Source organism: Eschrichtius robustus, chromosome 17 (assembly GCF_028021215.1).
Source record: "Eschrichtius robustus isolate mEscRob2 chromosome 17, mEscRob2.pri, whole genome shotgun sequence".
NCBI classification, from domain to species: Eukaryota; Metazoa; Chordata; class Mammalia; order Artiodactyla; family Eschrichtiidae; genus Eschrichtius; species Eschrichtius robustus.
In genome coordinates this window covers 61166182-61191499 of record NC_090840.1, presented here as the reverse complement: position 1 = coordinate 61191499, position 25318 = coordinate 61166182, and the positions used below count along the sequence as shown (strand labels likewise).

The 25318-nt window shown below is 35.0% G+C and overlaps 1 protein-coding gene across 3 annotated transcripts in view; it reads left to right on the top strand.

The window, feature by feature from the left end:
- Positions 1 to 25318, top strand: part of CSMD3 (CUB and Sushi multiple domains 3) — a 1176048-nt gene that overhangs the window by 744382 nt on the left and 406348 nt on the right. For all 3 annotated transcript variants that reach the window (XM_068525309.1, XM_068525308.1, XM_068525307.1), the window contains 3 exons: positions 4231 to 4369; positions 19361 to 19548; positions 22487 to 22675. In XM_068525309.1, the coding sequence (XP_068381410.1) occupies positions 4231 to 4369; positions 19361 to 19548; positions 22487 to 22675 (516 nt within the window). The remainder of the gene's footprint in view (positions 1 to 4230; positions 4370 to 19360; positions 19549 to 22486; positions 22676 to 25318) is intronic.

The following is a 25318-nucleotide window of genomic DNA, read 5'->3' as shown; positions in this document are numbered from 1 at the left end:
GTCTCCTAAATATCTCCATATTTAGCCCTTTCCTGTTACCACCATACATCACAATCTGATTATACCTTCCTAGATAATTGTGACAGTCTCCTAATTGATCTCATCAACTCCAGGTACTCTGCTTCTAGTTCATTGTACCTGTAACTTTCATTTAAATGAAAATTGTATTATTTGTCTATATATGTTTATGTAGCCTTTGTCTATAATTTTTTTTTAACATCTTTATTGGAGTATAATTGCTTTACAATGGTGTGTTAGTTTCTGCTGTATCAAAAAGTGAATCAGCTATACGTATACATATATCCCCATATCCCCTCCCTCTTGCGTCTCCCTTCCACCCTCCCTATCCCACCCCTTGTCTACAATTTTTCATTTGTCTATGGTTCACTTTCCTTAATATAGCGTATCAGGTCCTTTTTTTTTTTTGGCCGCACTGCATGGCATGTGGGATCCTAGTTCCCTGACCAGGGATTGAACCCATGCCCCCCACAGCGGAAGCATGGATTCTTAACAACTAGACCACCAGGGAAGTCCCATTAGGTCCTTTTCTACTCTTCTTTCTTCATCTCTCATCACTTCTTAGTTCTCTAAAAAAAGTAACTGGCATTACTCAAAATCATGCTAATTCAGCCTTCTACTCTTAAGCACATGCTGTTTATTCCGTTTACCATATCCTCTCTTTCTTTTTTCTTCTGGTGAATTCTGACTCATCCTTGAAGACTCAAATTAAATAGAATCTCTTCTGTGAAGCCTTAATTCCTGTCCTCTTCCAGACCCCTTGTCCCATGGACATATCTTTCTTATATAATTTATGACATTATTACCTTTTATGTTTATGTTTCTGTGTTTTGCACATGGACAGTGTGATAAAAGGAAAAAGAATATCTTAATTACATTTGTAAAGAAGTTTCTAGAGTCAGATTACCTCTGTTCATATCCTTGCTAGCTGATGTGCAAATTATTTAAATTCTCTACACATCAATGTTCTTACCTACATATGTGGTTGGATTATTTTGAGTATTACATAAAATAATACAAAGGACTTCTTACATAGTGCCTGGCACCTAGGAAACATTTGATAAATGTTAGAAGTAGTACAAATACCACGTGGGCGCATACTTGACACACAGTTGTTTGCTGAATGACTGAAATATGAATGAGTAAATGATGAATGAGTGAATAGGACTTGAAAATAAATCCCTGTATCTTGATCTCCTTTCTGTTTTCCATATGCTCCAAGTTTCCTTTGTTCAGTCAAAGATACTGTCTTTTGCAGAAGTCTTTCTTAAACTACAGAATGTTTATACTTGGAGGTACACAAGCTTTTAGGTGTTAAATATATAAGCATTTCTTAAATTTCAATAGGTACATGTTTATTTTCAGGCATTATGGAAAAATATAACTAATACATAAAAGCAATGATTTTACAGATATTTTTGCTTAGGGCAAGTTTCAAGAAATCATTTAAGTTAAAATAAAAGTAAGTCTATTTAAAGAAAATCATTAATTATATAAGCAGTACATGGATGTGGCAAAATTGTAAGGTTTGGGCAACTAACTTTATTGCCTTTCTGTTTGTATTGTTATTCATGTTATAGTTAAGGTTCTCTTTACAAATTCAAATCTTTGTTATTTTTACTACTGTTAGTTCTTTTAGCTTTCCAAAGCTTTTTCTGTTTCCTTTTTCTCTTGAACATTTTCTTTACACTTGGTCTCCCCTTATTTTGTCTTGCACTTTGTCCCCTCCATGCTCTGCTGCTGTTGCTCCACCATGGCTTTTCTATGTGAACATCTTCCTGCCATGTGGCTGCTAGTCACTGTGGTCATGAGGCTTTTCTTGACTGATCTGCACTTAGCATCTGTCTCCTCGCTTAGGTGTCACACTCTCTTGGGGAAGCTGTCTCCATACTTTTGGGATAATAATTTTGTAAAGTTCCAACCCTATGTGTGAGAGAAAGAAGCCAGCTCAGAATGTTGTATGTTAATTAGGAGAAGACTCACTTTGTAGCAGGGTCACTATTTGGGAAAGTCCTTTCAGGAAACAAACAATCACCGCATCTTTATGCTACTCCTTTCCTTTAAAGCTCCTTCCTAACTCTGCCTCTCTAACATGTTGGACTGAGGGACCAGCTGAAATGCTTCTGGGTACTCTACTTTTTAATCTTTAATGGCCCATTACTCAATTGCTAATTTTATGACTGATTACCTCTTTCAATCATGATTAGACTGAAGTGCACAGATACTTTCCTAGAACAATTTGAGTTGATAACATATTAGGGATTTTTCTATATTTCCGGGACCTTCTCTCACCAAAATACTTTACTCTGTCTTTTAAAATATGGTAATTTAAATGACTGTTATGCACATAATTTTATTTTTGAAATACATAATAACCCTACAGGAAACCTAATTATGAGTCATCATAGCAAGGAAGAGTAAATAATCCTCATCAAAATGGTCTCCTCTGAAAGCTTTTTAAGAAACAAAATCAAATTCTACTAAGGAAGAAAATTTAGATTTATATGAAAGTTCTTTCTCATACAAGTAACAAATTTTGGCAATTTCACAGAAAATATTTTTCTCAAATGGACACTTTGTAGTAATGGTTGATTCCTAGGCCAATTTATTAAATATTTCCTATTTTATTTGGGTTATATCAAATTACTTAAAGAATGAAAAAGTGTAAAAATTGTGTCTAGAACAATATGTTTTAGAAATTCTGTAAGGTAAAACTGAAAGAAACAAGTAAACAACAATGACAAAAATATAAACACATGAGATAGACTTTAAATGGAAAGAATTAAAGAAAATAAAAATATAACATGGTAAGTCATTGGGAAGGGTCTCTATCTAATGTGTTGAAAAGCCGATATAGTATACATATGACTATTTTTCTTTCCAAATAATTTTCAAAAATTCAAATACTCTTTGCTTCATTCCCCCCCACACACACACTTTGTATACCTCCTTAAGGTATAGAACAGGCTAATGTAGCTGGGCTGCAGAGTGAAGGGGAGAAGTTTGGAGTACAGGCTAGAGTGTAAGGCAATAGCTAGATCATTCAGGGCCTTGTTGGTCAACACAGAAAAATGCCATTTAAAAGTGTTTGAGGTTTAAACAATTACTCTGGCCATAGTGTGGAGGATAGTTAGCATGGATGAGGAGAGACCAATTAAGAGGGTCAGTTAGGAGGGTTTATACCAGAGATGAAATTATGGTAATTTAATCTGGTAGCTATAGAGATAGAGAAACAAGACTGGGCTTGAGGATGGGTTGGATATGGTAGTAAATAGTAAGGATAATGGAACTATGAAAGATGACTACTTCTAACTTCCTGGGCTATGCAAATCCATGGATGGTGGTTTCATTTACCAATATTGGAAATAATGGGAGAGGACTGGTTTTGAGGTCCTATTTTGTAAAAACTGACTTGAAAGTACTTTTGAGGCTTTCAGGTCTTGTGAACTTTGACAAGTTGTTCTTTCAACTTGGTTTATTTCTATTCAAGATGAGGTACTTACACTAAATTATCTTATCAGTACCTACTGGGATTAAAATGCTATCATTGTGGTTTCAATTGTGTATGAGTTTGGGGAAAGCAGAAGATTAAATTCTTGAAATGATAAGCTGAGTTGAATCTGATGTTAAAGGGAGAAGAGATCAAGGTACCTGTCTAGGAAAACAAATGGTATGATGAAACTGTAAATTGAAGGACATTCTGACAGCTGGATTGAAGCAAGAGAGAAATTAGCAGATGGGAAATCAGGGAAGAGACTGAATGAATGAAGACCTAAAATTGTAATAGGGACTCTGGTAAAAGGAAGATCAAAGCGTTAGACACTGTATAGCATGAATTAACAGTATTTGATACATAAATCAGAAAATGAAAGACAGAGAAACTAAAACTAACAGCTTATATTTTTTTCAAGTTTTGAAAATGATGGAGACACAAGAACGTATTTAAGGGATATAATTGGGAGACTTGAGTTTATCTGACATGCTGAGTGTGTAACTAAGCCATATTTCAAAAAGTAGATTACTTTTTTTAGGGAAAATAATCATTCAATAATAGAATGACTGGATGAAATTTTACTTTCAAAAACAATATTAAATAGCATTTAATGTGTACATGCAAAAATTAATTTTAAAAATAGAGTTAGTACTAAAAATACTTTCTGCAACTTGTTCTAAAATTTTTGTATTTACTGGTTCTCTGATTTTATTTTTCAGCTCCATGTGGTGGCCATTTTTCAGCTCCCAGTGGATTGGTTCTCTCACCAGGATGGCCAGGATACTATAAAGACTCTCTGAATTGTGAATGGGTGATTGAAGCTGAACCTGGACACTCTATCAAAATTACATTTGAAAGGTCTCTGCAAATATTTTTCTACTTAAAAAAAAAAAATATCTAAAAGAATAGTTGACATTCTGCATTTTACTTTCCATATTAATGTTTAATTTTATTGCAGTAGTCAATTGTTGGACCTTGAGTGTTTCAGAACGTTTGCCCCTTTTAGCCTTTCAGCCTATTTTCAAGTTAATTTTCTATTTCCTTAATGCTCTATCAGTATGAATGAAATGTGCAAGATGGACCTTTTTTGATTCGTATATATGCATACTACTGTGATATGAACGTATGACCTTTAACTTAGTAAGTTTAGTCGTCCTATACTTTGAAGGGCCTGTGGATTCTGTTCTGCTAGATTTCGAAAGGCAAAGGTGCTGTAAACACACTTGAATTGATACCGTATTGCAGCCTAAGACATTTGCTTACACATACTACCTATATACCTACACTTACAGGCCCTTCAGAAAAATGGCTGCGTTAAATTAATGTGAATTAATGATTGGTCAGTCAAGTTTTGTTTTTCCTTAGGATAATTAGTATTACTGATCAAATAATCTATATCCTAAAAGATTATAATATTGACTATTAAAAATTTAAAAGAATGAATCTTCCGGCTTGTGATTGGATCACTATTCTGAAATCCAAATAGAAGTATCTATATAATTTTTCAATTATATTGTTGACCCCTCTCATCTCCCAACCTTTTCTTAAAAAAAAAAAGAACTCCTGTAAACATTATAGTAAACATATAAGTATATATATAATTTCAGCAGAATTATGCTCTGATGATTGAATTTTACAAATATAACATGATCTTTCCCTGATTAAAGAGTTCCTTCATTGAATTAATCTATTCATGCTAGTGTAAAAACTTGAGAGGAAAACAGATTCTATTTTGACAGATATAAAATATTAAACATTTCACATGAGGTCACTCTACTTTATTATGACCTACACAACTTTACTATGACTATATTAGTTTGCTAGGGCTGCCATAATAAAGTGTAACAGACTGAGTGTCTTAAATAACACAAATTTGTTTCCTCATAGTTCTAAAGTCTAGAAGTCTGAGATCAAGGTGTCAACAGGGTTGTCTTCTGTGGTTTTAGTCATTGGCTAATAGATGGCTGTCCTTTTCATGTGTCTTCACATGGTCTTCCCTCTGTGTGTGTTTATTTCCTAATCTTCTCTTATAAGGACACAAGTCATATTAGATTAGGGTCCACCCATATAATCTTATTTTACCTTAATTACCTCGTTAAAAGACCTTTCTCCAAATATAGTCACCTTCTGTGGTACTAGGGGGTTAGGACTTCAACATATAAATTTTAGGGGGACATGATTCAGCCCATAATAATAACCTACACATTAAGAAAATGTTTTTATTTAGAATAATTTGGCAGAGTTTTTGTTGTGATATTAAAACCATATTCTTTATTCAGTGGTTGACATAACCTGTGTTGCCATAGTAATTTTAGAGAAGCCAGAAAAGCATCTTATTTACTCAGAATCAAATCTTTGTCAGATAACATTTTTCCATTAATGTGGGACCCAAATTAACCAACCTTACTGTATTACACAGAATTCTACTTGGTTTGGAGTATACCATATAACAATATTATTAATCATATCATTGAATAATTTTAAAACTTATATTGATTTGTGTCAATAAGACAGATTTATAATGTATTTTTAATTTGTTAAATTTAGAGTATCACATTTGAAGGATTAGCATATCTGTCAGTTTATCATAATTGATCTCATTTTTTTTTAAACTGCATGTATTATAGGTTTAAGTACATGATTTTAGTATTTCCCATTTTGGACTTAACATTATTTTGTATCAGGAGTTATGATGTTAAGGTAATTAAAATATCTTTTTTTTTTTCTGAGATATACATTTTAAAGTAATAACTAGAATTATGACTTATAACATTATACCAGAACATATAAGATTTTTAGAAATTTCATGTAATGTCTGAAACATTGTGCCAGTACCATACTGTCTTGATTACTGTAGCTTTGTAGTATAGTCTGAAGTCACGGAGGCTGATTCCTCCAGCTCCGTTTTTCTTTCTCAGGATTGCTTTGGCTATTCGGGTCTTTTGTGTTTCCATACAAATTGTGAAATATTTTGTTGTAATTGTGTGAAAAATGCCATTGGTAGTTTGATAGGAATTTCATTGAATCTGTAGGTTGCTTTGGGTAGTAGAGTCATTTTCACAATGTTGATTCTTCCAATCCAAGAACATGGTAGATCTCTCCATCTGTTTGTATCATCTTTAATTTCTTTCATCAGTGTCTTATAGTTTTCTGCATACAGGTCTTGTGTCTCCTTAGGTAGGTTTATTCCTAGGTATTTTATTCTTTTTGTTGCAATGGTAAATGGGAGTGTTTCCTTAATTTCTCTTTCAGATTTTTCATCATTAGTGTATAGGAATGCAAGAGATTTCTGTGCCTTAATTTTGTATCCTGCTACTTTACCAAATTAATTGATTAGCTTTAGTAGTTTTCTGGTAGCATCTTTAGGATTCTGTATGTATAATATCATATCATCTGCAAACAGTGACAGTTTTACTTCTTCTTTTCCGATTTGGTTTCCTTTTATTTCTTTTTCTTCTCTGATTGCTGTGGCTAAAACTTCCAAAACTATGTTGAATAATAGTGGTGAGAGTGGGCATCCTTGTCTTGTTCCTGATTTTAAAGGAAATGTTTTCAGTTTTTCACCATTGAGAATGATGTTGGCTGTGGATTTGTCATACGTGGGCTTTATTATGTTGAGGTAAGTTCCCTCTATGCCTACTTTCTGGAGAGTTTTTAACATAAATGGATATTGAATTTTGTCAAAGTTTTTTTCTGCATCTATTGAGATAATCATATGGTTTTTTCCCTTCAATTTGTTAATATGGTGTATCACATTGATTTGCGTATACTGATATATCCTTGCATTCTTGGGATAAACCCCACTTGATCATGGTGTATGATCCTTTCAATATGCTGTTTGATTCTGTTTGCTCGTATTTTGTTGAGGATTTTTGCACCTATGTTCATCAGTGTTATTGGTCTGTAGTTTTCTTTTTTTGTGATCTCTTTCTCTGGTTTTGCTATCAGGGTGATGGTGGCCTTGTAGAATGAGTTTGGGAGTGTTCCTCCCTCTGCTATATTTTGGAAGAGTTTGAGAAGGATAGGTGCTATCTCTTCTCTAAATGTTTGATAGAATTCTCCTGTGAAGCCATCTTGTCCTGGTCTTTTGTTTGTTGGAAGGTTTTTAATCACATTCTCAATTTCAGTGCTTCTGATTGGTCTGTTTATATTTTCTGTTTCTTCCTGGTTCAGTCTCAGAAGATTGTCCTCTTCTAAGAATTTGCCCATTTCTTCCAGGTTGTCGTTTTATTGGCATAGAGTTACTTGTAGTAATCCCTTATGATTCTTTGTATTTCTGCATTTTCAGTTGTTAGTTCTTCTTTTTCATTTCTAATTCTGTTGTTTTCAGTCGTCTCCCTTTTTTTCTTGATGAGTCTGGGTAGTGGTTTATCAATTTTGCTTATCTTCTCAAAGAGCCAGCTTTTAGTTTTATTGATCTTTGCTACTGTTTCCTTCATTTCTTTTTCATTTATTTCTGATTTGATCTTTATGATTTCTTTCCTTCTGCTAACTTTGTGGGTTTTTTGTTCTTCTTTTTCTAACTGCTTTAGGTGTAAGGTTAGGTTGTTTATTTTTTTTGATTCTTGAGGTAGGATTGCATTGCTATAAACTTCCCTCTTAGAACTGCTTTTGCTGAGTCCCATAGGTTTTGGGACGTCGTGTTTTTATTGACATTTGTTTCTAGGTAGCTTTTGATTTCCTCTTTGGTTTCATCAGTGATCTCTTGGTAATTTAGTAATGTATTGTTTGGCCTCCATATGTTTGTATTTTTTGCAGTTTTTTTCTTGTAATTGATATCTAGTCTCATAGCGTTGTGGTCAGAAAAGATACTTGATACGATTTCAATTTTCTTAAAATTACCAAAACTTGATTTGTGACCCAATATATGCTCTATCGTGGAGAATGTTCCATGAGCACTTGACGAGAAAGTGTATTCTGTTGTTTTTGGATGGAATGTCCTATAAATATCAGTTAAGTCCATCTTGTTTAATGTGTCATTTAAAGCTTGTGTTTCCTTATCTATTTTCATTTTGGTTGATATGTCTGTTGGTGAAAGTGGGATGTTAAAGTCCCCTACTATTATTGTGTTACTGTCGATTTCCCCTTTTATGTCTGTTAGCATTTGCCTTATGTATTGAGGTGCTCCTATATTGGGTGCATAAATATTTACAATTGTTGTATCTTCTTCTTGGATTGATCCCTTGATCATTATGCACTGTCCTTCTTTGTCTCTTGTAATAGTCTTTATTTTAAAGTCTATTTTGTCTGATATGAGAATTGGTACTCCAGCTTTCTTTTGATTTCCATTTGCATGGAATATCTTTTTCCATCCCCTCACTTTCAGTGTGTATGTGTCCCTAGGTCAGAAGTGGGTCTCTTGTAGACAGCATATATAAGGGTCTTGTTTTTGTATCCATTCAGCCAGTCTGTGTCTTTTGGTGGGAGCATTTAATCCATTTACATTTAAGGTAATTATCAATATGTATGTTCCTATTAACCATTTTCTTAATTGTTTTGGGTTTGTTATTGTAGGTCTTTTCCTTCTCTTGTGTTTCCTGCCTGGAGAAGTTCCTTTAGCATTTGTTTTAAAGCTGGTTTGGTGGTGCTGTATTCTCTTAACTTTTGCTTGTCTTTAATGGTTTTAATTTCTCCATCAAATCTGAATGAGGTCCTTGCTGGCTAGAGTAATCTTGGTTGTAGTTTTTTCCCTTTCATCACCTTAAAAATGTCCTGCCACTCCCTTCTGGCTTGCAGAGTTTCTGCTGAAAGATCAGCTGTTAACCTTATGGGGAGTCCCTTGTATGTTATTTGTTGCTTTTCCCTTGCTGCTTTTAATATTTTTTCTTTGTATTTAATTTTTGATAGTTTTATTAATATGTGTCTTGGTGTGTTTTTCCTTGGATTTATCCTATATGGGACTTTCTGCACTTCCTGCCTTGATTGACTATTTCCTTTCCCATATTAGGGAAGTTTTCAACTATAATGTCTTCAAATATTTTCTCAGTCCCTTTCTTTTTCTCTTCTTCTGGGACCCCTATAATTCCAATGTTGGTGCATTTAATGCTGTCCCAGAGGTCTCTGATACTATCCTCAATTCTTTTCAATCTTTTCTTAATTTCCACTATTTTGTCTTCCAGGTCACTTATCCATTCTTCTGCCTCAGTTATTCTGCTATTGATCCCTTCTAGAGAAATTTTAATTTCATTTATTGTGTTGTTCATCTCTGTTTGTTTGCTCTTTAGTTCTTCTAGGTCCTTGTTAAACTTTTTTTGTATTTTCTCCATTCTATTTCCAAGATTTTGGATCATCTTTACTATCATTACTCTGAATTCTTTTTCAAGTAGATTGCCTATTTCCTCTTCATTTGTTTGGTCTGGTGAGTTTTCATCTTGCTCCTTCATGTGCTGCATATTCCTGCGTCTTCCCATTTTTCTTAACTTACTGTGTTTGGGGGTCTCCTTTTCACAGGCTGCAGGTTTGGAGTTCCTGTTGTTTTTGGTGTCTGCCCACTTTGGGTATGTTTGGTTCAGTGGGTTGTGTAGGCTTCCTGGTGGAGGGAACTGGTGCCTGTGTTCTGGTGGATGAGGCTGGAGTTTGTCTTTCTGGTGGGCAGTACCACGTCCAGTGGTGTGTTTTGGTGTGCCTGTGAACTTAGTATGATTTTAGGCAGCCTCTCTGCTAATGGGTGGGGTTGTGTTCCTGTCTTGCTAGTTTGGTATGGGGTGTCCAGTGCTGGAGCTTGCTGGCCACTGGGTAGAGCTGGGTCTAAGCATTGAGTCAGAGATCTCTTGGGAGAGCTCTCGCCAATTTATATTATGTGGGACCAAAAGGTCTCTGGTGGTCCAATGTCCTGAACTCGGCTCTCCCACCTCAGAAGTTCAGGTCTGACACCCAGCTGGAGCACCAAGACCCTGTCAGCCACACGACTCAGTCCACCGTCCTGTCACGAAGTTGCCTGAGGTCCAGGCGTCCTGTCAGTGTCTCCTCTCCTTGGGTCCCGGAGATGCCTTAGGTGCCACCTCCTGTGAGGGGCTTCCAGATCAGGTGCAGTCACCTGAGGGCTGGGCGTCGCATCTGAGTCATGCAGGACGCTGAGCATTCGCCTTTTCTGCTCCAGAGTGTAGCATCAGGGGGTTCGGCTGGCGTCTGAGGCCCAGGTTACTGCTTCCACCCAGGTTTACATGTGGGCCTCAGGTTTACAACTTCAAGATTCTCCAAACTTTTTTCTTTTCCTCTGTGCTCAGTCTAGTTCCACTTGCTCATAGGGGGCCATGTTCAGAGGCCTCGCCCCCTGCACTTCAGACCAGAGTTTCTCTTGGGCACAAAAGCATTTCTTTCCAGTCCTTGCATATTGGCTCTATTAGGTCACTCTTCTGATGCTCAGCAAGGCTGCTCACTGCTCCAGTCGGCAGCTCATTCCAGCCATTTTTATAAGATGCAATGCTAGAGAGAAAAACCTTTTAATTTCTATGCATATAGTTTACCTAGTACTTTTTACTCTGCCACTTTCTTATTCTCTTATCTGTTTCCTGAGACACAGATCTTTTAAGTTAGGCTGGAAGCAAGAGAGTCAAATTGAAATGTGATTTTCACTGTTAGGGTTTGTGCACAGCAACAGAAAACAGTTCTGTACATTGAACCATAACAGGCCTGGGGTGAGAAATGATTCTCAGAGTCCAAAGATTTTGGCTTCTCCCATGAGCATTACTGAATAAGACTTGTCAACTGTGCCTCTTTTCTTAATCCCTAAATTACCTGCTCAAGTATATTACAAATCTCCTAGCTCCTTCACTTCCTTGATACCAATAATTTTTTTTTCAGCTTTTCCTTGTTAATTAGCCCAAACACTGGAAGAATCAAGAGTGAAAATGCTTTATGTATTTATTGATGGTATTTTGACTATTTTAGAGTAGACAAGGCACAGCTGTTTCAGTATATTTCTTTTGAATCATACTTTCTGTAACTAAGATAAAGTCCCAAATTCTTTTAAATGTTCTAAACTGAAATGTTTGTTTGGGGGTTCAAATCCTCTATCTGCCCTTCACACACACACACAAGCCCATAAGATTCTTGAGTTTGAGCTATTTGAAGGGAAAATTATTTAAAAATCTTCCATCTCTTTTTTATCTAAAGACCCTTTAAGGGTGTGAGATATTGCTTTAGGACTGCCCATACTCCATGTGCTCTGTCAGAAACTGTTTTCTTTAAAGTAATTCACATTTAAAAACAGCTGTTATGTGGTTAGAAGCAGCTCTGTAGCAAAACAATGAGCAACAATGTTCATCAAGTTAAAAATTATAAATGAGAATTTTATCCCTTAGGTAGTATTATAAAATATTCACTTTGAAATCAGAAATATGTACATCTATCACTTCCTTATTTAGTGACGTTATAATATCTTGGTGCTTCATTTCCCCCTTAAGATTGTTTTGAGGAAAAGATATCATCTTTAAGGTATCCAACAAGAATTATGTTCTTAAAAAAACTAGTTCCCTTCTGATTTCCAGCTGAGCTCTTATAAGGACACTGGTTGCTAACTCTTTAATAGTTCCTCTCATCCTGAGAATATTTTTTTTATAGAAGTTGTTTCCCAATAATGGATTGTATTTATTACAGAGTAACATCATTTGCTTTCTACTGTTCATGAATAACCTAAATTAATTTGGTTGAAAATGAAATTTTAAAAATCAGATAATATAATTAAGGTGGCTGCATAACTATTTTGCAGGGTTTTTTTTATATTCTCAAATGTCATGATTCATTAGAATTAATCTACAGAAAAAAAAAAACCACTAGAAACATTACAAATATATTAGCCATTAGTTGGCTTCTTGAGATTATCTCAAGTAGCTTAAGTCAATAAAATCTTAAGAATTACAATTTCCTATCAAATGCAAAACAAAATAACAACACCACCAATGGGCATATGTGTTTTCATTGTTTATCTCTTCTTAACACAGCCAAATCATTAAGTCTTATTCTCAGATTTGCAGAGGAAGTTTTGCTTTGTTTCTTCCCTCAGTTCTTAAAGTTTCTCATTATTTGGCAGCTCCTAACTGAATTCATTTTACTAATAATAATCCTAAACCTCTCTTTCTAGTCACTTTCCTGTCCTTAGCTCCTTGACCACAAGCTATCAGTATCAGTCTTCCTGAGTGCAACTTTTAAAATGAGAACTATTTCAGTTTGGTCAGAATGGTTTTGGATTACACAAAGAACATTTTAAAAGACATCAAAAATTGAGTAAGATTAGATTCAATTTCATTTTAAATATCATCTAGTGGCTCCATAACATTCATTTATGATAAACAATAATGTCATAAACAAATGAACACTAGATTGAGGCAATTCATGAGAAATTTATACAACTATCTTAAAATACAAAATGGAAGAGATTCAAATTATTGTGTAACTCTATTCCATTTCCCCTGTTATTATAATGTATTTTTATTGTTCCTTGAGGCAGATCTGTGATGATTTTCTTTTTAAAAGATTCACTCCTACTGAACAATGTTCTCTGTATCACCATTTAATGTTGCTATTCTGTTAAGAATTAAGTCTCTTTATGTTTCAGTTCAAAGTAATCCCTGACTCTTCTGTGCACTTTAATTTGGTTGTTATCAACTGACTAACTATCAAAGTGAAACACCAATTTCAATACTACAGTAGGGGGGAGATTGGTTCAAGATGGCGGAGAAGAAGGATGTGCTCTCACTCCCTCTTACAAGAACACCAGAATCACAACTAACTGCTGAACAATCATCGACAGGAAGACACTGGAACTCACCAAAAAAGATACCCCACATCCAAACAAAGGAGAAGCCACAATGAGATGGTAGGAGGGGCACAACCACAATAAAATCAAATCCCATAACTGCTGGGTGGGTGACTCACAAACTGGAGAACAATTATACCACAGAAGTCCATCCACTGGAGTGAAAGTTCTGAGCCCCACGTCAGGCTTCCCAATCTGGGGATCTGGCAACGGGAGGAGGAATTCCTACAGTATCAGACTTTGAAGGCTAGTCGGATTTGATTGCAGGACTTCGACAGGACAGGGGGAAATAGAGACTCCACTCTTGGAGGGTACACACAAAGTAGTGTGCTCATCAGGACCCAGGGGAAGGAGCAGTGACCCCAAGGGAGACTGAACCAGACCTACCTGCTAGTGTTGGAAGGTCTCCTGCAGAGGTGGGGGGTGGCTGTGTGTCACCATGATGACAAGGACACTGGCAGCAGAAGTTCTGGGAAGTACTGCTTGGCGTGAGCCCTCCCAGAGTCTGCCATTAGCCCCAACAAAGAGCCAGGTTAGGCTCCAGTGTTGGGTCACCTCAGGCCAAACAACCAACAGGGAGGGAACCCAACCCCACCCATCAACAGACAAGTGGATTAAAGTTTTACTGAGCTCTGCCCACCAAAGCAACAGCCAGCTCTACCCACCACCAGTCCCTCCCATCGGGAAACTGGCACAAGCCTCTTAGATAGCCTCATCCACCAGAGGGCAGACAGCAGAAGCAAAAAGAACTAGAATCCTGCAGCCTGTGGAACAAAAACCACATTCACAGAAAGATAGACAATATGAAAAGGCAGAGGGCTACGTACCAGATGAAGAAACAAGATAAAACCCCAGAAAAACAACTAAATGAAGTGGAGATAGGCAACCTTCCAGAAAAAGAATTCAGAATAATGATACTGAAGATGATCCAGGACCTTGGAAAAAGAATGGAGGCAAAGATCAAGAAGATGCAAGAAATGTTTAACAAAGATCTAGAAGAATTAAAGAACAAACAAACAGAGATGAACAACACAATAACTGAAATGAAAAATATATGAGAAGGAATCAATAGCAGAATAACTGAGGCAGAAGAACGGATAAGTGACCTGGAAGACAGAAAGGTGGAATTCACTGCTGCAGAACAGAATAAAGACAAAAGAATGAAAAGAAATGAAGACAGCCTAAGAGACCTCTGAGACAACATTAAACACAACAACATTCGCATTATAGGGGTCCCAGATGAAGAAGAGAGAGAGGACCTGAGAAAAGATTTGAAGAGATTATAGTCGAAAACTTCCCTAACATGGGAAAGGAAATAGCCACCCAATCCAGGAAACACAGAGAGTCCCATACAGGATAAACCCAAGGAGAAACACGCTGAGACACATAGTAATCAAATTGGCAAAAATTAAAGACAAAGAAAAATTATTGAAAGCAACAAGGGAAAAACGACAAATGACACACAAGGAAACTCCCATAAGATTAACAGCTGATTTCTCAGCAGAAGCTCTACAAGCAAGAAGGGAGTGGCATGATATACTTAAAGTAATGAAAGGGAAGAACCTACAACCAAGATTACTCTACCCGGCACGGATCTCATTCAGATTCGATGGAGAAACTAAAAGCTTTACAGAGAAGCAAACGATAAGAGAATTGAACACCACCAAACCAGCTCTACAACAAATGCTAAAGGAACTTCTCTAAGTGGGAAATGCAGGAGAAGAAAAGGACCTACAAAAACAAACCCAAAACAATTAAGAAAATGGTCATAGGAACATACATATCGATAATTACCTTAAACGTGAATGGATTAAATACTCCAACCAAAAGACACAGGCTTGCTGAATGGATACAAAAACAGGACCCATATATATATGCTGTCTACAAGAGACCCACTTCAGACCTAGGGACACAGACTGAAAGTGAGGGGATAGAAAAAGATATTCCATGCAAATGGAAATCAAAAGAAAGCTGGAGTAGCAATACTCATATCTGATAAAATAGACCTTAAAATAAAGATGTTACAAGAGACAAGAAAGGACAGTACATAATGATCAAGGGATCAAACCAAGAAGAAGATAGAACAATTATAAATATATATGCACCCAACATAGGAGCACCTCATTACATAAGGCAACTGCTAACAGCTATAAAAGAGAAAATTGACAGTAACACAAAAATAGTGGGGGGCATTAACACCTCACTTACACCAATGGACAGGTTATCCAAAATGAAAATAAATAAGGAAGCAGAAGCTTTAAATGACACAATAGACCAGGTAGATTTAATTGATATTTATAAGACATTCCATCCAAAAACAGCAGATTACACTTTCTTCTCAAGTGCACACGGAACGTTCTCCAAGATAGATCACATCTTGGGTCACAAATCAAGCCTCAGTAAATTTAAGAAAATTGAAATCATATCAAGCATCTTTTCTGACCACAATGCTATGAGATTAAAAATCAATTACAGGGAAAAAAACGTAAAAACCACAAACACATGGAGGCTAAACAATACGTTACTAAATAACCAAGAGATCATTGAAGAAATCAAAGAGGAAATCAAAACATACCTAGAAACAAATGACAATGAAAACACAACAATCCAAAACCTATGGGATGCAGCAAAAGCAGTTCTAAGAGGGAAGTTTATAGCTATACAAGCCTACCTCAAGAAACAAGAAAAATCTCAAATAAACAATCTAACCTTACACCTAAAGGAACTAGAGAAAGAAGAAAAAACAAAACCCAGGGTTAGCAGAAGGAAAGAAATCATAAAGATCAGAGCAGAAATAAATGAAATAGAAACAAAGAAAACAATAGCAAAGATCAATAAAAGTAAAAGCTGGTTCTTTGAGAAGATAAACAAAATTGATAAACCATTAGCCAGACTCATCAGGAAAAAGAGGGAGAGGACTCAAATCAATTAAATTAGAAATGAGAAAGGAGAAATCACAACTGACACTGCAGAAATACAAAAGATTATAAGAGATTACTACAAGCAACTCTGTGCCAATAAAATGGACAACCTGGAAGAAATGGACAAATTCTTAGAAAGGTATAACCTTCCAAGACTGAACCAGGAAGAAATAGAAAATATGAGCAGACCAATCACAAGTAATGAAATTGAAACTGTTATTAAAAATCTTCCAACAAACAAAAGTCCAAGACCAGATGGCTTCACAGGTGAATTCTATCAAACATTTAGAGAAGAGCTAACACCCATCCTTCTCAAACTCTTCCAAAAAATGGGCAGAAGACCTAAATAGACATATCTCCAAAGAAGACATACAGATGGCCAAGAAGCACATGAAAAGCTGCTCAACATCACTAGTTATTAGAGAAATGCAAATCAATACTACAATGAGGTATCACCTCACACCAGTTAGAATGGGCATCATCAGAACATCTACAAACAACAAATGCTGGAGAGGGTGTGAGAAAAGTGAACCCTCTTGCACTGTTGGTGGGAATGTAAATTGATACAGCCACTATGGAGAACAGTATGGAGGTTCCTTAAAAAACTAAAAATAGAACTACCATATGACCCAGCCATCCCACTCCTGGGCATATACCCAGAGAAAACCATAATTCAAAAAGACACATGCACCCCAATGTTCATTGCTTCGCTATTTACAATAGCCAGATCATGGAATCAACCTAAATGCCCATCGACAAACCAATGGATAAAGAAGTAGTGGTACATATATACAATGGAATATTACTCAACCATAAAAAGGAACGAAGTTGTGTCATTTGTAGAGACGTGTATGAATCTAGAGACTGTCATACAGAGTGAAGTAAGTCGGAAAGAGAAAAACAAATATCGCATATTAGCGCATATATGTGGAACCTAGAAAAATGGTACAGATGAACCGGTTTGCAGGGCAGAAATAGAAACATAGATGTAGAGAACAAACGTATGGACACCAAGGGGGGAAGTGGTGGGGGGTGGGGGTGGTGGTGTGATGAATTGGGCGATTGGGATTGACATGTATACACTGATGTGTATAAAATGGATGACTAATAGGAACCTGCTGTATAAAAAAAAAACTCCTAAAAAATAAATATATGTATATACTACAATAGACTGACTACCAAACAATCAAATAATGGATTCACAATGCATAATTGCCTGATCATTTATTTAAAGGACATAGTGTATTCCTTTACATTTACTACTCTAAATCACATTATTGGAAAAGTTATTTTTAGACAAATACAATATATTCCAGGTTGCAAAATAAAAAGTAAGATAAACTTATGAAATCCATTCATTTTACTAAGTCTTGCTTAATAGGATGTAACAGTGGTACAAATCTAAAAATATTTCATTTGTCTTTCTTAAATAGCATTAAATTATACACTTTATTTTGACTACTTATGTGCCATGTTTATAATCATATCGGAGATTTTATAATGAAATAAAGTTCCTAATTTTTAAATGTTTCTTTCAATTTGTTTTAACCAGGTTTTGAGTTTTATTTGTTTTAGTTTTTTTTTTTTTTTTTGAGGAATAATTTAGTTTAATCTTGTAATACTGGAAAAGACTGGTAGGTATGATAAAGTGATTATCTGAAAATTGGTAGACATTTCAACTGATAATTATTTTTAAAAGTGTACTGAATATAACTAGTTGCCAAAAAATGTGTTGGAAGATATATTCTAAAAGGTGAAAATGCATGGTTAGTACTGAAGTATCCAAGTATATTGAATGCTTTTTTGATAAAGTTGATAACAGCCCTAGAGAAAAGAAACTAAGTGGGCAAGTCAATCCAAAGACATGCAAGAGTGAGGATGAGAGAAATCAGAAGCTCATAAAGTAAGGCACACACACAACAACCAAAATGCTCTTAATATCATGTGGCAGAACAATGAGGGAAATCACAGATTCAAGTAATATCACAGCAGGGCAAAGCAAGAACCCAGATTAAGGCACTGGTAAGAAAACCAGTGAAAATTCAGTCCAAGAGTCTTTATTTACTTCCATAAGGAAAGTAGCTAGTATTGTTTTCTTTAAAATACATGCATTCATTCTTTCATTATCCAATAAATATTTACTGAGTGTCTGCTATATGCAAAACATCAACAAAAACAGAAACTGTCTGAACTCATGGAGCTTATAGACTCTTAAAGGAGACAGCCGTCAAACAAGCAAACAACTGTGATTAGTGTCAGAAAAGGCACAATAAATTGTGGCAATATAGTAAAACTAACCTACATTGTGAGGTCAGGGTAGGGCTTCCTGTGGACCAATTTAAGCTGAAAGCTGAAATATGTATAGGAAAACCTTGGTGAAAGCAGGAAAAGAATGTCCTGGGCTGCAGTTTCATTATGGGAAGTGAGTAAGATGCTCAACTGTTCATGATTCCACGTAGTTTTTTTTCCACAACTAAGATTTCTGATCCAGATTCAGACTGTGGTATACTCTTGAAGTGCAAGGAAGGAATACAAAATTTTATTTTATTATGAATATGTTATACATGTTAAAAGTAGCTCTGAGTTGAATACAGTTTATAAAATAATTGTATCTTTTAAAAAAATTGAAAACAATAGCAGCAACAACAGCCAAAAATCTAAATAAAATTTGTATAAAATATTTAATGGCCAGAAGAGATTTATCAAAAATCAAAATAAAACAACTATATGAAGCAGAGGTCAGATTTGAAGTATACTGTTAAGATGAAATTCTGATGATCTGATTGAAGATAAATATAGTAATCACATAGTTTTCCATAGAAATGAGGAAAGCAAAAGAAAGATGACTCCAAAAACATGCTTGGTTAATGAAAAGGCCATTTATTTACTGAAGATAATCTGTAACATTTGAAAGAAATCTTACTTGCGAACAACAAGTATGTACTCATACTTTTTAAATGAAAATTGTCCATAGGAATAAGAGCTTATAACTTTGGTATTCTTAAATGGTGGGGCCTTAAATGATATATAAGATATTAGAAGAACTTAAGAAAATTGTATATAAAGCTGGTAAAAATTATAAATAATAAGTTAAATAGCAATCTAAAGTGTTATTTTCCTATACAGTGTTATTCTAATAAATATATTTTCACATATGTCTCTTAACCTTAGATTTCAGACTGAACTGAATTATGATGTTCTGGAAGTTCATGATGGGCCAAATCTTCTGTCACCCTTGCTTGGATCTTACAATGGCACACAGGTGCCCCAGTTTCTATTTAGTAGCAGTAATTTTATATACCTTCTATTTACAACAGACAATAGCCGTTCTAATAATGGTTTCAAGATTCATTATGAAAGTAAGTAATGCCAACATGTTTTTTGATCTCCTTATTCTGTTTTCCATACTTTTGGTATTACCATTGTATCATTAAGAGAACTAGGAGATTTATTAAAGAAAAGAAAATCAAAGCTTTCCTTGACCTATGAGAATGCTAATAGGTTACAAGGTGTGTGTTTTAGTAAATTCTGTACTAGATTTTTTCCAACAATATCTATGTAATATCATTATGAAGGGAAATACTAAGGAAATGTCAGAAATAGCAAATAAAAAATCTTAAAAAATGAGTTCACATAATAGTTATTTGTGCTGAAAAGCCAACAATAGGCAGTAAATGGCAGTCTAAGATGTATATGAACATTGACACATTCTTTTAGCATTTACTTCATAAATTCAATCATACTTTTATATTTTATTCATACTCATTGCATACATTTCCATTAAAAATATTCAATTTTATTATTTTATATGAAGTATTGAAAATTATATTAACAGTGAAAAGTAAAATATATACTCATATATATGCAGCTATGGCTAACATAACTAGCCAAAGGCTATATATTAAAACAGGCTCTAATTCACAGTGTTGGAATCAGTTTAGAATAATTTCACTTAAAATACTTTAGTTTTGTTTAAAAAGTCTAAAATATGTCTGATATATTTTTTTTAATTGATGCTGGTATATGCATAGAAACGAGTCTCTGTTTTGTTTTTAAACATCTGACATACTTAAACAAATGTGGTTGTATTGTATACGATGCATGGTTGCATACATATATATAAACTCACATATGCACACATTTTCATCTAAAAATACATTGCCATATATCTTTTCATGAAAAACAGTTTTGGTGAATGTATCTAACAGTACATTTAAGATTACTGCAAGATATCTTTATATCAGTTTCAGATAGCTATTATATGACTTCTTTTTATATTCAAGTCTCCTATGCCCCCTTCCCCCTCAGGAAAAAATTTCAGCATTTAAAATTTGTAACTTTATATTCCATGTAGGGTGTCTCTCTTCAGTAAATCTGGTTGGGCGCATGGGTTTTTAAAATCGTTAATATATATTTATAGCTATTTTCTTTTTAACCTTATCCACAATATTATTTAATTATATTAACTTCGCTTTATTTAGAGCTTTGTGGTGTGGAAGTATATTTCCTAAACATTATTGTAAAATGCAATGAGAGGATTAACACATACTTGGGAATTCAAATGAATTTAAAGGACTTTAACTGAGATCTTTAACATTTATTAAAGATGAGTCAGAGTAGTCATTTTTAAAAATCCATTTCAAAATTAATTTTCACTAGCAATTAATTTGTATCAATATGCTAGAATGGGCAGACACCTTTTTCGTTTTGTCCATTGTTCTATCCTATGCCCGAAATATCACATTCAGTCCCACTTCAACCAAGGTATGTATGTGGTCGTAATCATGTTCTCAGACACAGGATTATTTTAAGGATTAAGTTAAACCATCATGCAAAGTGTTATTAAAAGTGTGGGGATTTTCAATAAACTGACCCAACAGATTTAGTTCAGATTCTTGCTAAAACTGAATTAAGTGGGCCAAGGACAGAGCCCAAGACCTAATCATAAGAAGGACTTGGAGGAGCCTAACAAGTTTAGTTAAGGCAGAGTCTTTATTACAGACAGCAAGTTTGTCACTTACAGGCCCTTGGTGAAATAGTCCAAGTTATTATTGAGGGCCAGTGCCTAAATGGCAGAGTGGAGGCTAAGAAATGCTGAGGTTGATGAGAGGCGCAACTGACGTTGATTTTGGTCAAATCTGGCCAGGAGGCAGTGATTTTCAATTTAAATTTGTTTACAAAAGATCATTTTCTTTCATTTTTATTCCAATTAGTCTTCTGGTTTACTTAGTAACATCTCAAAGCCTTTCTTACCAAGAAAACAAATAAAACACTTTTTCTGTTGACACTTTCTTAATAAGTTTCTCAAGTTGAAGGGAACCAAACTATCTTCTTTAAATGAACCATTCACATGCCTCAAAATCAGCAGAGTAAAACTTTAATTATTATACTACTTAAAACATTAAAAATATATTTGTTTGGTGAATTTCTATTTTTATTTTAACAGAATCCATTAAAAGAGAAAACTCGATTTCTCCAGTTGAACCAAAATTTTATGGGAAGGATTTCTTGCAGTGCTACCAGTGATTGCACTCTAGAATTTTATTTTATTCCCTGTCTTGGGCACTTTTACCCCTTATGTCTTCCTCTCAAAACAGGAAGATTACAAAAACTGTACCAATAAGATAAGATTATTTATTGTTTATAAAACACATTAAAATAATAAAAATAACACAGAATAGACTTTCCTTTTTTTGTTTTAGTACAGTCCCCCAACCACAAGGGGGTTTATTATATTGTATTTCTTGAAATACAGACATAATCATGTTTCTTGGATATCTAAATATTACATAAAACAAGATAATGATAAATGGATGCAGAACAAATCCATAGACACAGATACCAATCTCTGAAGACATATTTAGAGCCTCCAAAAGCAATCAAATGGAGTTTTAATGATAAAACTAATTTCATAGAATTATTTTAATGACCAAATGAAGCAAATTTTGCAAACATTTTAGAGTTGAACTTGGAATATAATAAGTTCAAACATTAATTATTGCTATGATTATTAATGTACATGTGTGTATATGTATATAATTTATAATACAAAGTTTGATAGATAATTGTACATTTTCATCAAGTTTTTATATAACTAATGGCCTGATTTTTTGGTCCTTGTGGGTAGGAAATGTCAAAAAATTTGTTAAATAAACTGCTAGTTTTTAAAATAAAGCTATGGGCACATTAATTTATTTGTAAAAATTACCACTCACAATTGTTTGAAGGAATGAGAATCAATTTCAGCGATTTGACTCTCATCAAGCTTACTCTTTTTCATATTCCCTTTGTTTCCAGGTGTCACAGTGAACACCTATTCTTGCTTGGACCCTGGCATACCTGTACATGGTCGTCGCTATGGTCATGATTTCTCCATCGGATCTACTGTTTCATTTAGTTGTGACCCAGGATACAGGCTGAGCCATGAAGAGCCCCTTCTATGTGAGAAAAACCACTGGTGGAGTCATCCACTTCCAACATGTGATGGTAAGAATTCATTCAATGTGCAAAATAAACTGATTTATAAACCAAAAAGAAATCAACATAATCTTGTAAAATGTGAGGCTGAACATAAATATAAATATTTCATATGTTTAAAAGAATATCTTGAAGTCTGACAATTTTATGTTATCAAACCATTAATAAAGAAACAAAAGAATGAATATTGATAATCAGCCAAACTTACCCCATGCCTAAGGATGCTATATGTATTTTTAAAATGTGTTGAGGTAACCATTTTAGGTGCCCATTGTGTGCTTCGGGTCCTTGAAAAAATAGCATTGAAAATGTCATATTGGTGTCAGATGAATGCAATGTAGAGATAGAACATTTACCTCCTGCCTGAAAGGCAATATGTACTAGTCCAAATTTTACCTAGCTACGCAGCACTGTGGCAATGTACCAGACTGCCCTGTGGTGGCAAGTTCCTGGCTATAGAAAATATTATACCAGTGTCCTTACCTCTTCTTTGTTTCTGTGGAGACTAAGTCAGCAATCCTTCATTTTTCAGAAAACACATATGAAAATACAGTGAAAGAAGCTGCTTTCCTTTGATTGGGAAGTGCTTGCACACTTGCTTCATAAAAACACGCACAATGTAAATCTATTCATTATTTAGTTCTGGGCTTTAATTTTTATTTATAACACTATTCCTAACTTATATTCTTATTCTTTTGCCAAGTGGAAGATTACGTTTGTCATTTCATAATTAAATTTTCAAATACTGTCAGTGCCATCATTTTTCTGTAACAGCTTTAGGTCAATTTGTTTTTTTGCTTCTTTGTTTGTTTTTTAATTAATTTATTTAATTCATTTATTTTTGGCTGCGTTGGGTCTTCGTTGCTGCCCGTGGGCTTTCTCTAGTTGCGGTGAGCAGCGGCTACTCTTCGTTGAGGTGCACAGGCTTCTCATCGTGGTGGCTTCTCTTGTTGCAGAGCATGGGCTCTAAGCGCGGGCTTCAGTAGTTGTGGCACATAGGCTCAGTAGTTGTGTCTTGTGGGCTCTAGAGTGCAGGCTCAGTAGTTGTGGCGCACGGGCTTAGTTGCTCTGAGGCATGTGGGATCTTCCTCGGACCAGGGTTCGAACCCATGTCACCTGCATTGGCAGGTGGATTCTTAACCACTGCACCACCAGGGAAGCCTGGTCAATTTGTTTTTATAACGAGGTTTAAAAGAATCATCAACACTTCTTCCCTGTATTTGGTACAATACCATTTGTAGTAGTCAGCATTCTTGTGGTTTTAAGTGACAGAAACCCAGCTCTAACTGATTTTAAAAAATGAAGGCAGAATTTGTTGTTCAAAGTTTCAAACTTAGAAAAGGTATGGGTGGCATACTTCTCATTGCTAATTATAATCATGAATTCAAACATTTTCAAGGATATCTCCATTTTCATTTTGGCTTTTCTCTCTCTATTGGCATCATTCTCTTTAACTGCAGCCAGGCTTTTTCCATGCGGGAAATTGGAGGTGGAGAATACACTCTCATGAAGATGGAAACATGTAACCTCATATTTCCAGGATCAGAGGAGAATGAGAGTTCTTCCTTGTTGTTCTAATTAGAAAAATCCCAGGAAAGGTCTCTGATCAGTCCATAATTAAACTCTAACTGTAGAAAAGAAGACGCGCACTTTATGATTGGCTTTCTCCAGGTCATGTGTCCATCCATCCTTGTGGTTGGAGACAAATGATTGTGGTGTAAAGGTACTATGTTTGTCAGGTCCTGGTGAAGCCACATGATTGGCATGAGTAAATTCACCGAAGTAAAAAGGTGTGGTGGCAATGTTATCAGAAGAAGCAGGAGAATAAAAATAATGTCCAAGTATACCAGCATGCTTTAGTATTATTAATAATAAAAGTGAGTGTATCTAGTTTTCCTGGGAGCAACATAGGCCATCATCATCTCTTGTCAATGCAACTGCAATCAACCTTAAATTCAATATCCAACTACTTCAATCTAACCTCCTTTCTTCACACTAAGGGTATTTCATGCTCTATCCCATGTCAAAAAATGCTTAATGGCTCTCTGTTTCCTAGGAATGAAGGTCCAAATTATTCATCATGAAATTCATAATTCTTAACCGTCCTCCTCTTTTGTATCCCCATTTCATTCTGAGCATAACTGGACAAGGGCTAAATTATATTCATTTTTTGAATGTCTGAGCTTTGTATAAAGCCTCTAAAATTAACTGAACTCAACTAGTAAACTGATTTGATTAGGGCTTTCCTTCAGTTTAAACTTTTTCCCCAGAGGCAGCTAATCTAAACTTCCTGGGGTTAAAAGGAGGAGAAGTGAATAAACAGAATTGATTTTCCAGATCCAAGAGTATAACCTCCATTGGCCTAGAGTGCCTGGATACTCAAGGTACGGCATGCCTCACTTTTATACACATCAGCTCTTATAGTTTCTTCATAGCCCATAGTTAATTGATTCACAAAGCACACTAGTCAGTGAGGGTTGGTGGTGATAATAATAATAATAGCTAACATTTAATGAGGGTTTACCATGTGCTGGTACTGCTATAGGTGCTTTAGGTATATTAACTTGTTTTATCAAACTAACTCTATGAGGTAAGTACCATTATGATCACCACTTAACAGATGAGAAAATTAAGGCAAACAGAGATTGAGTA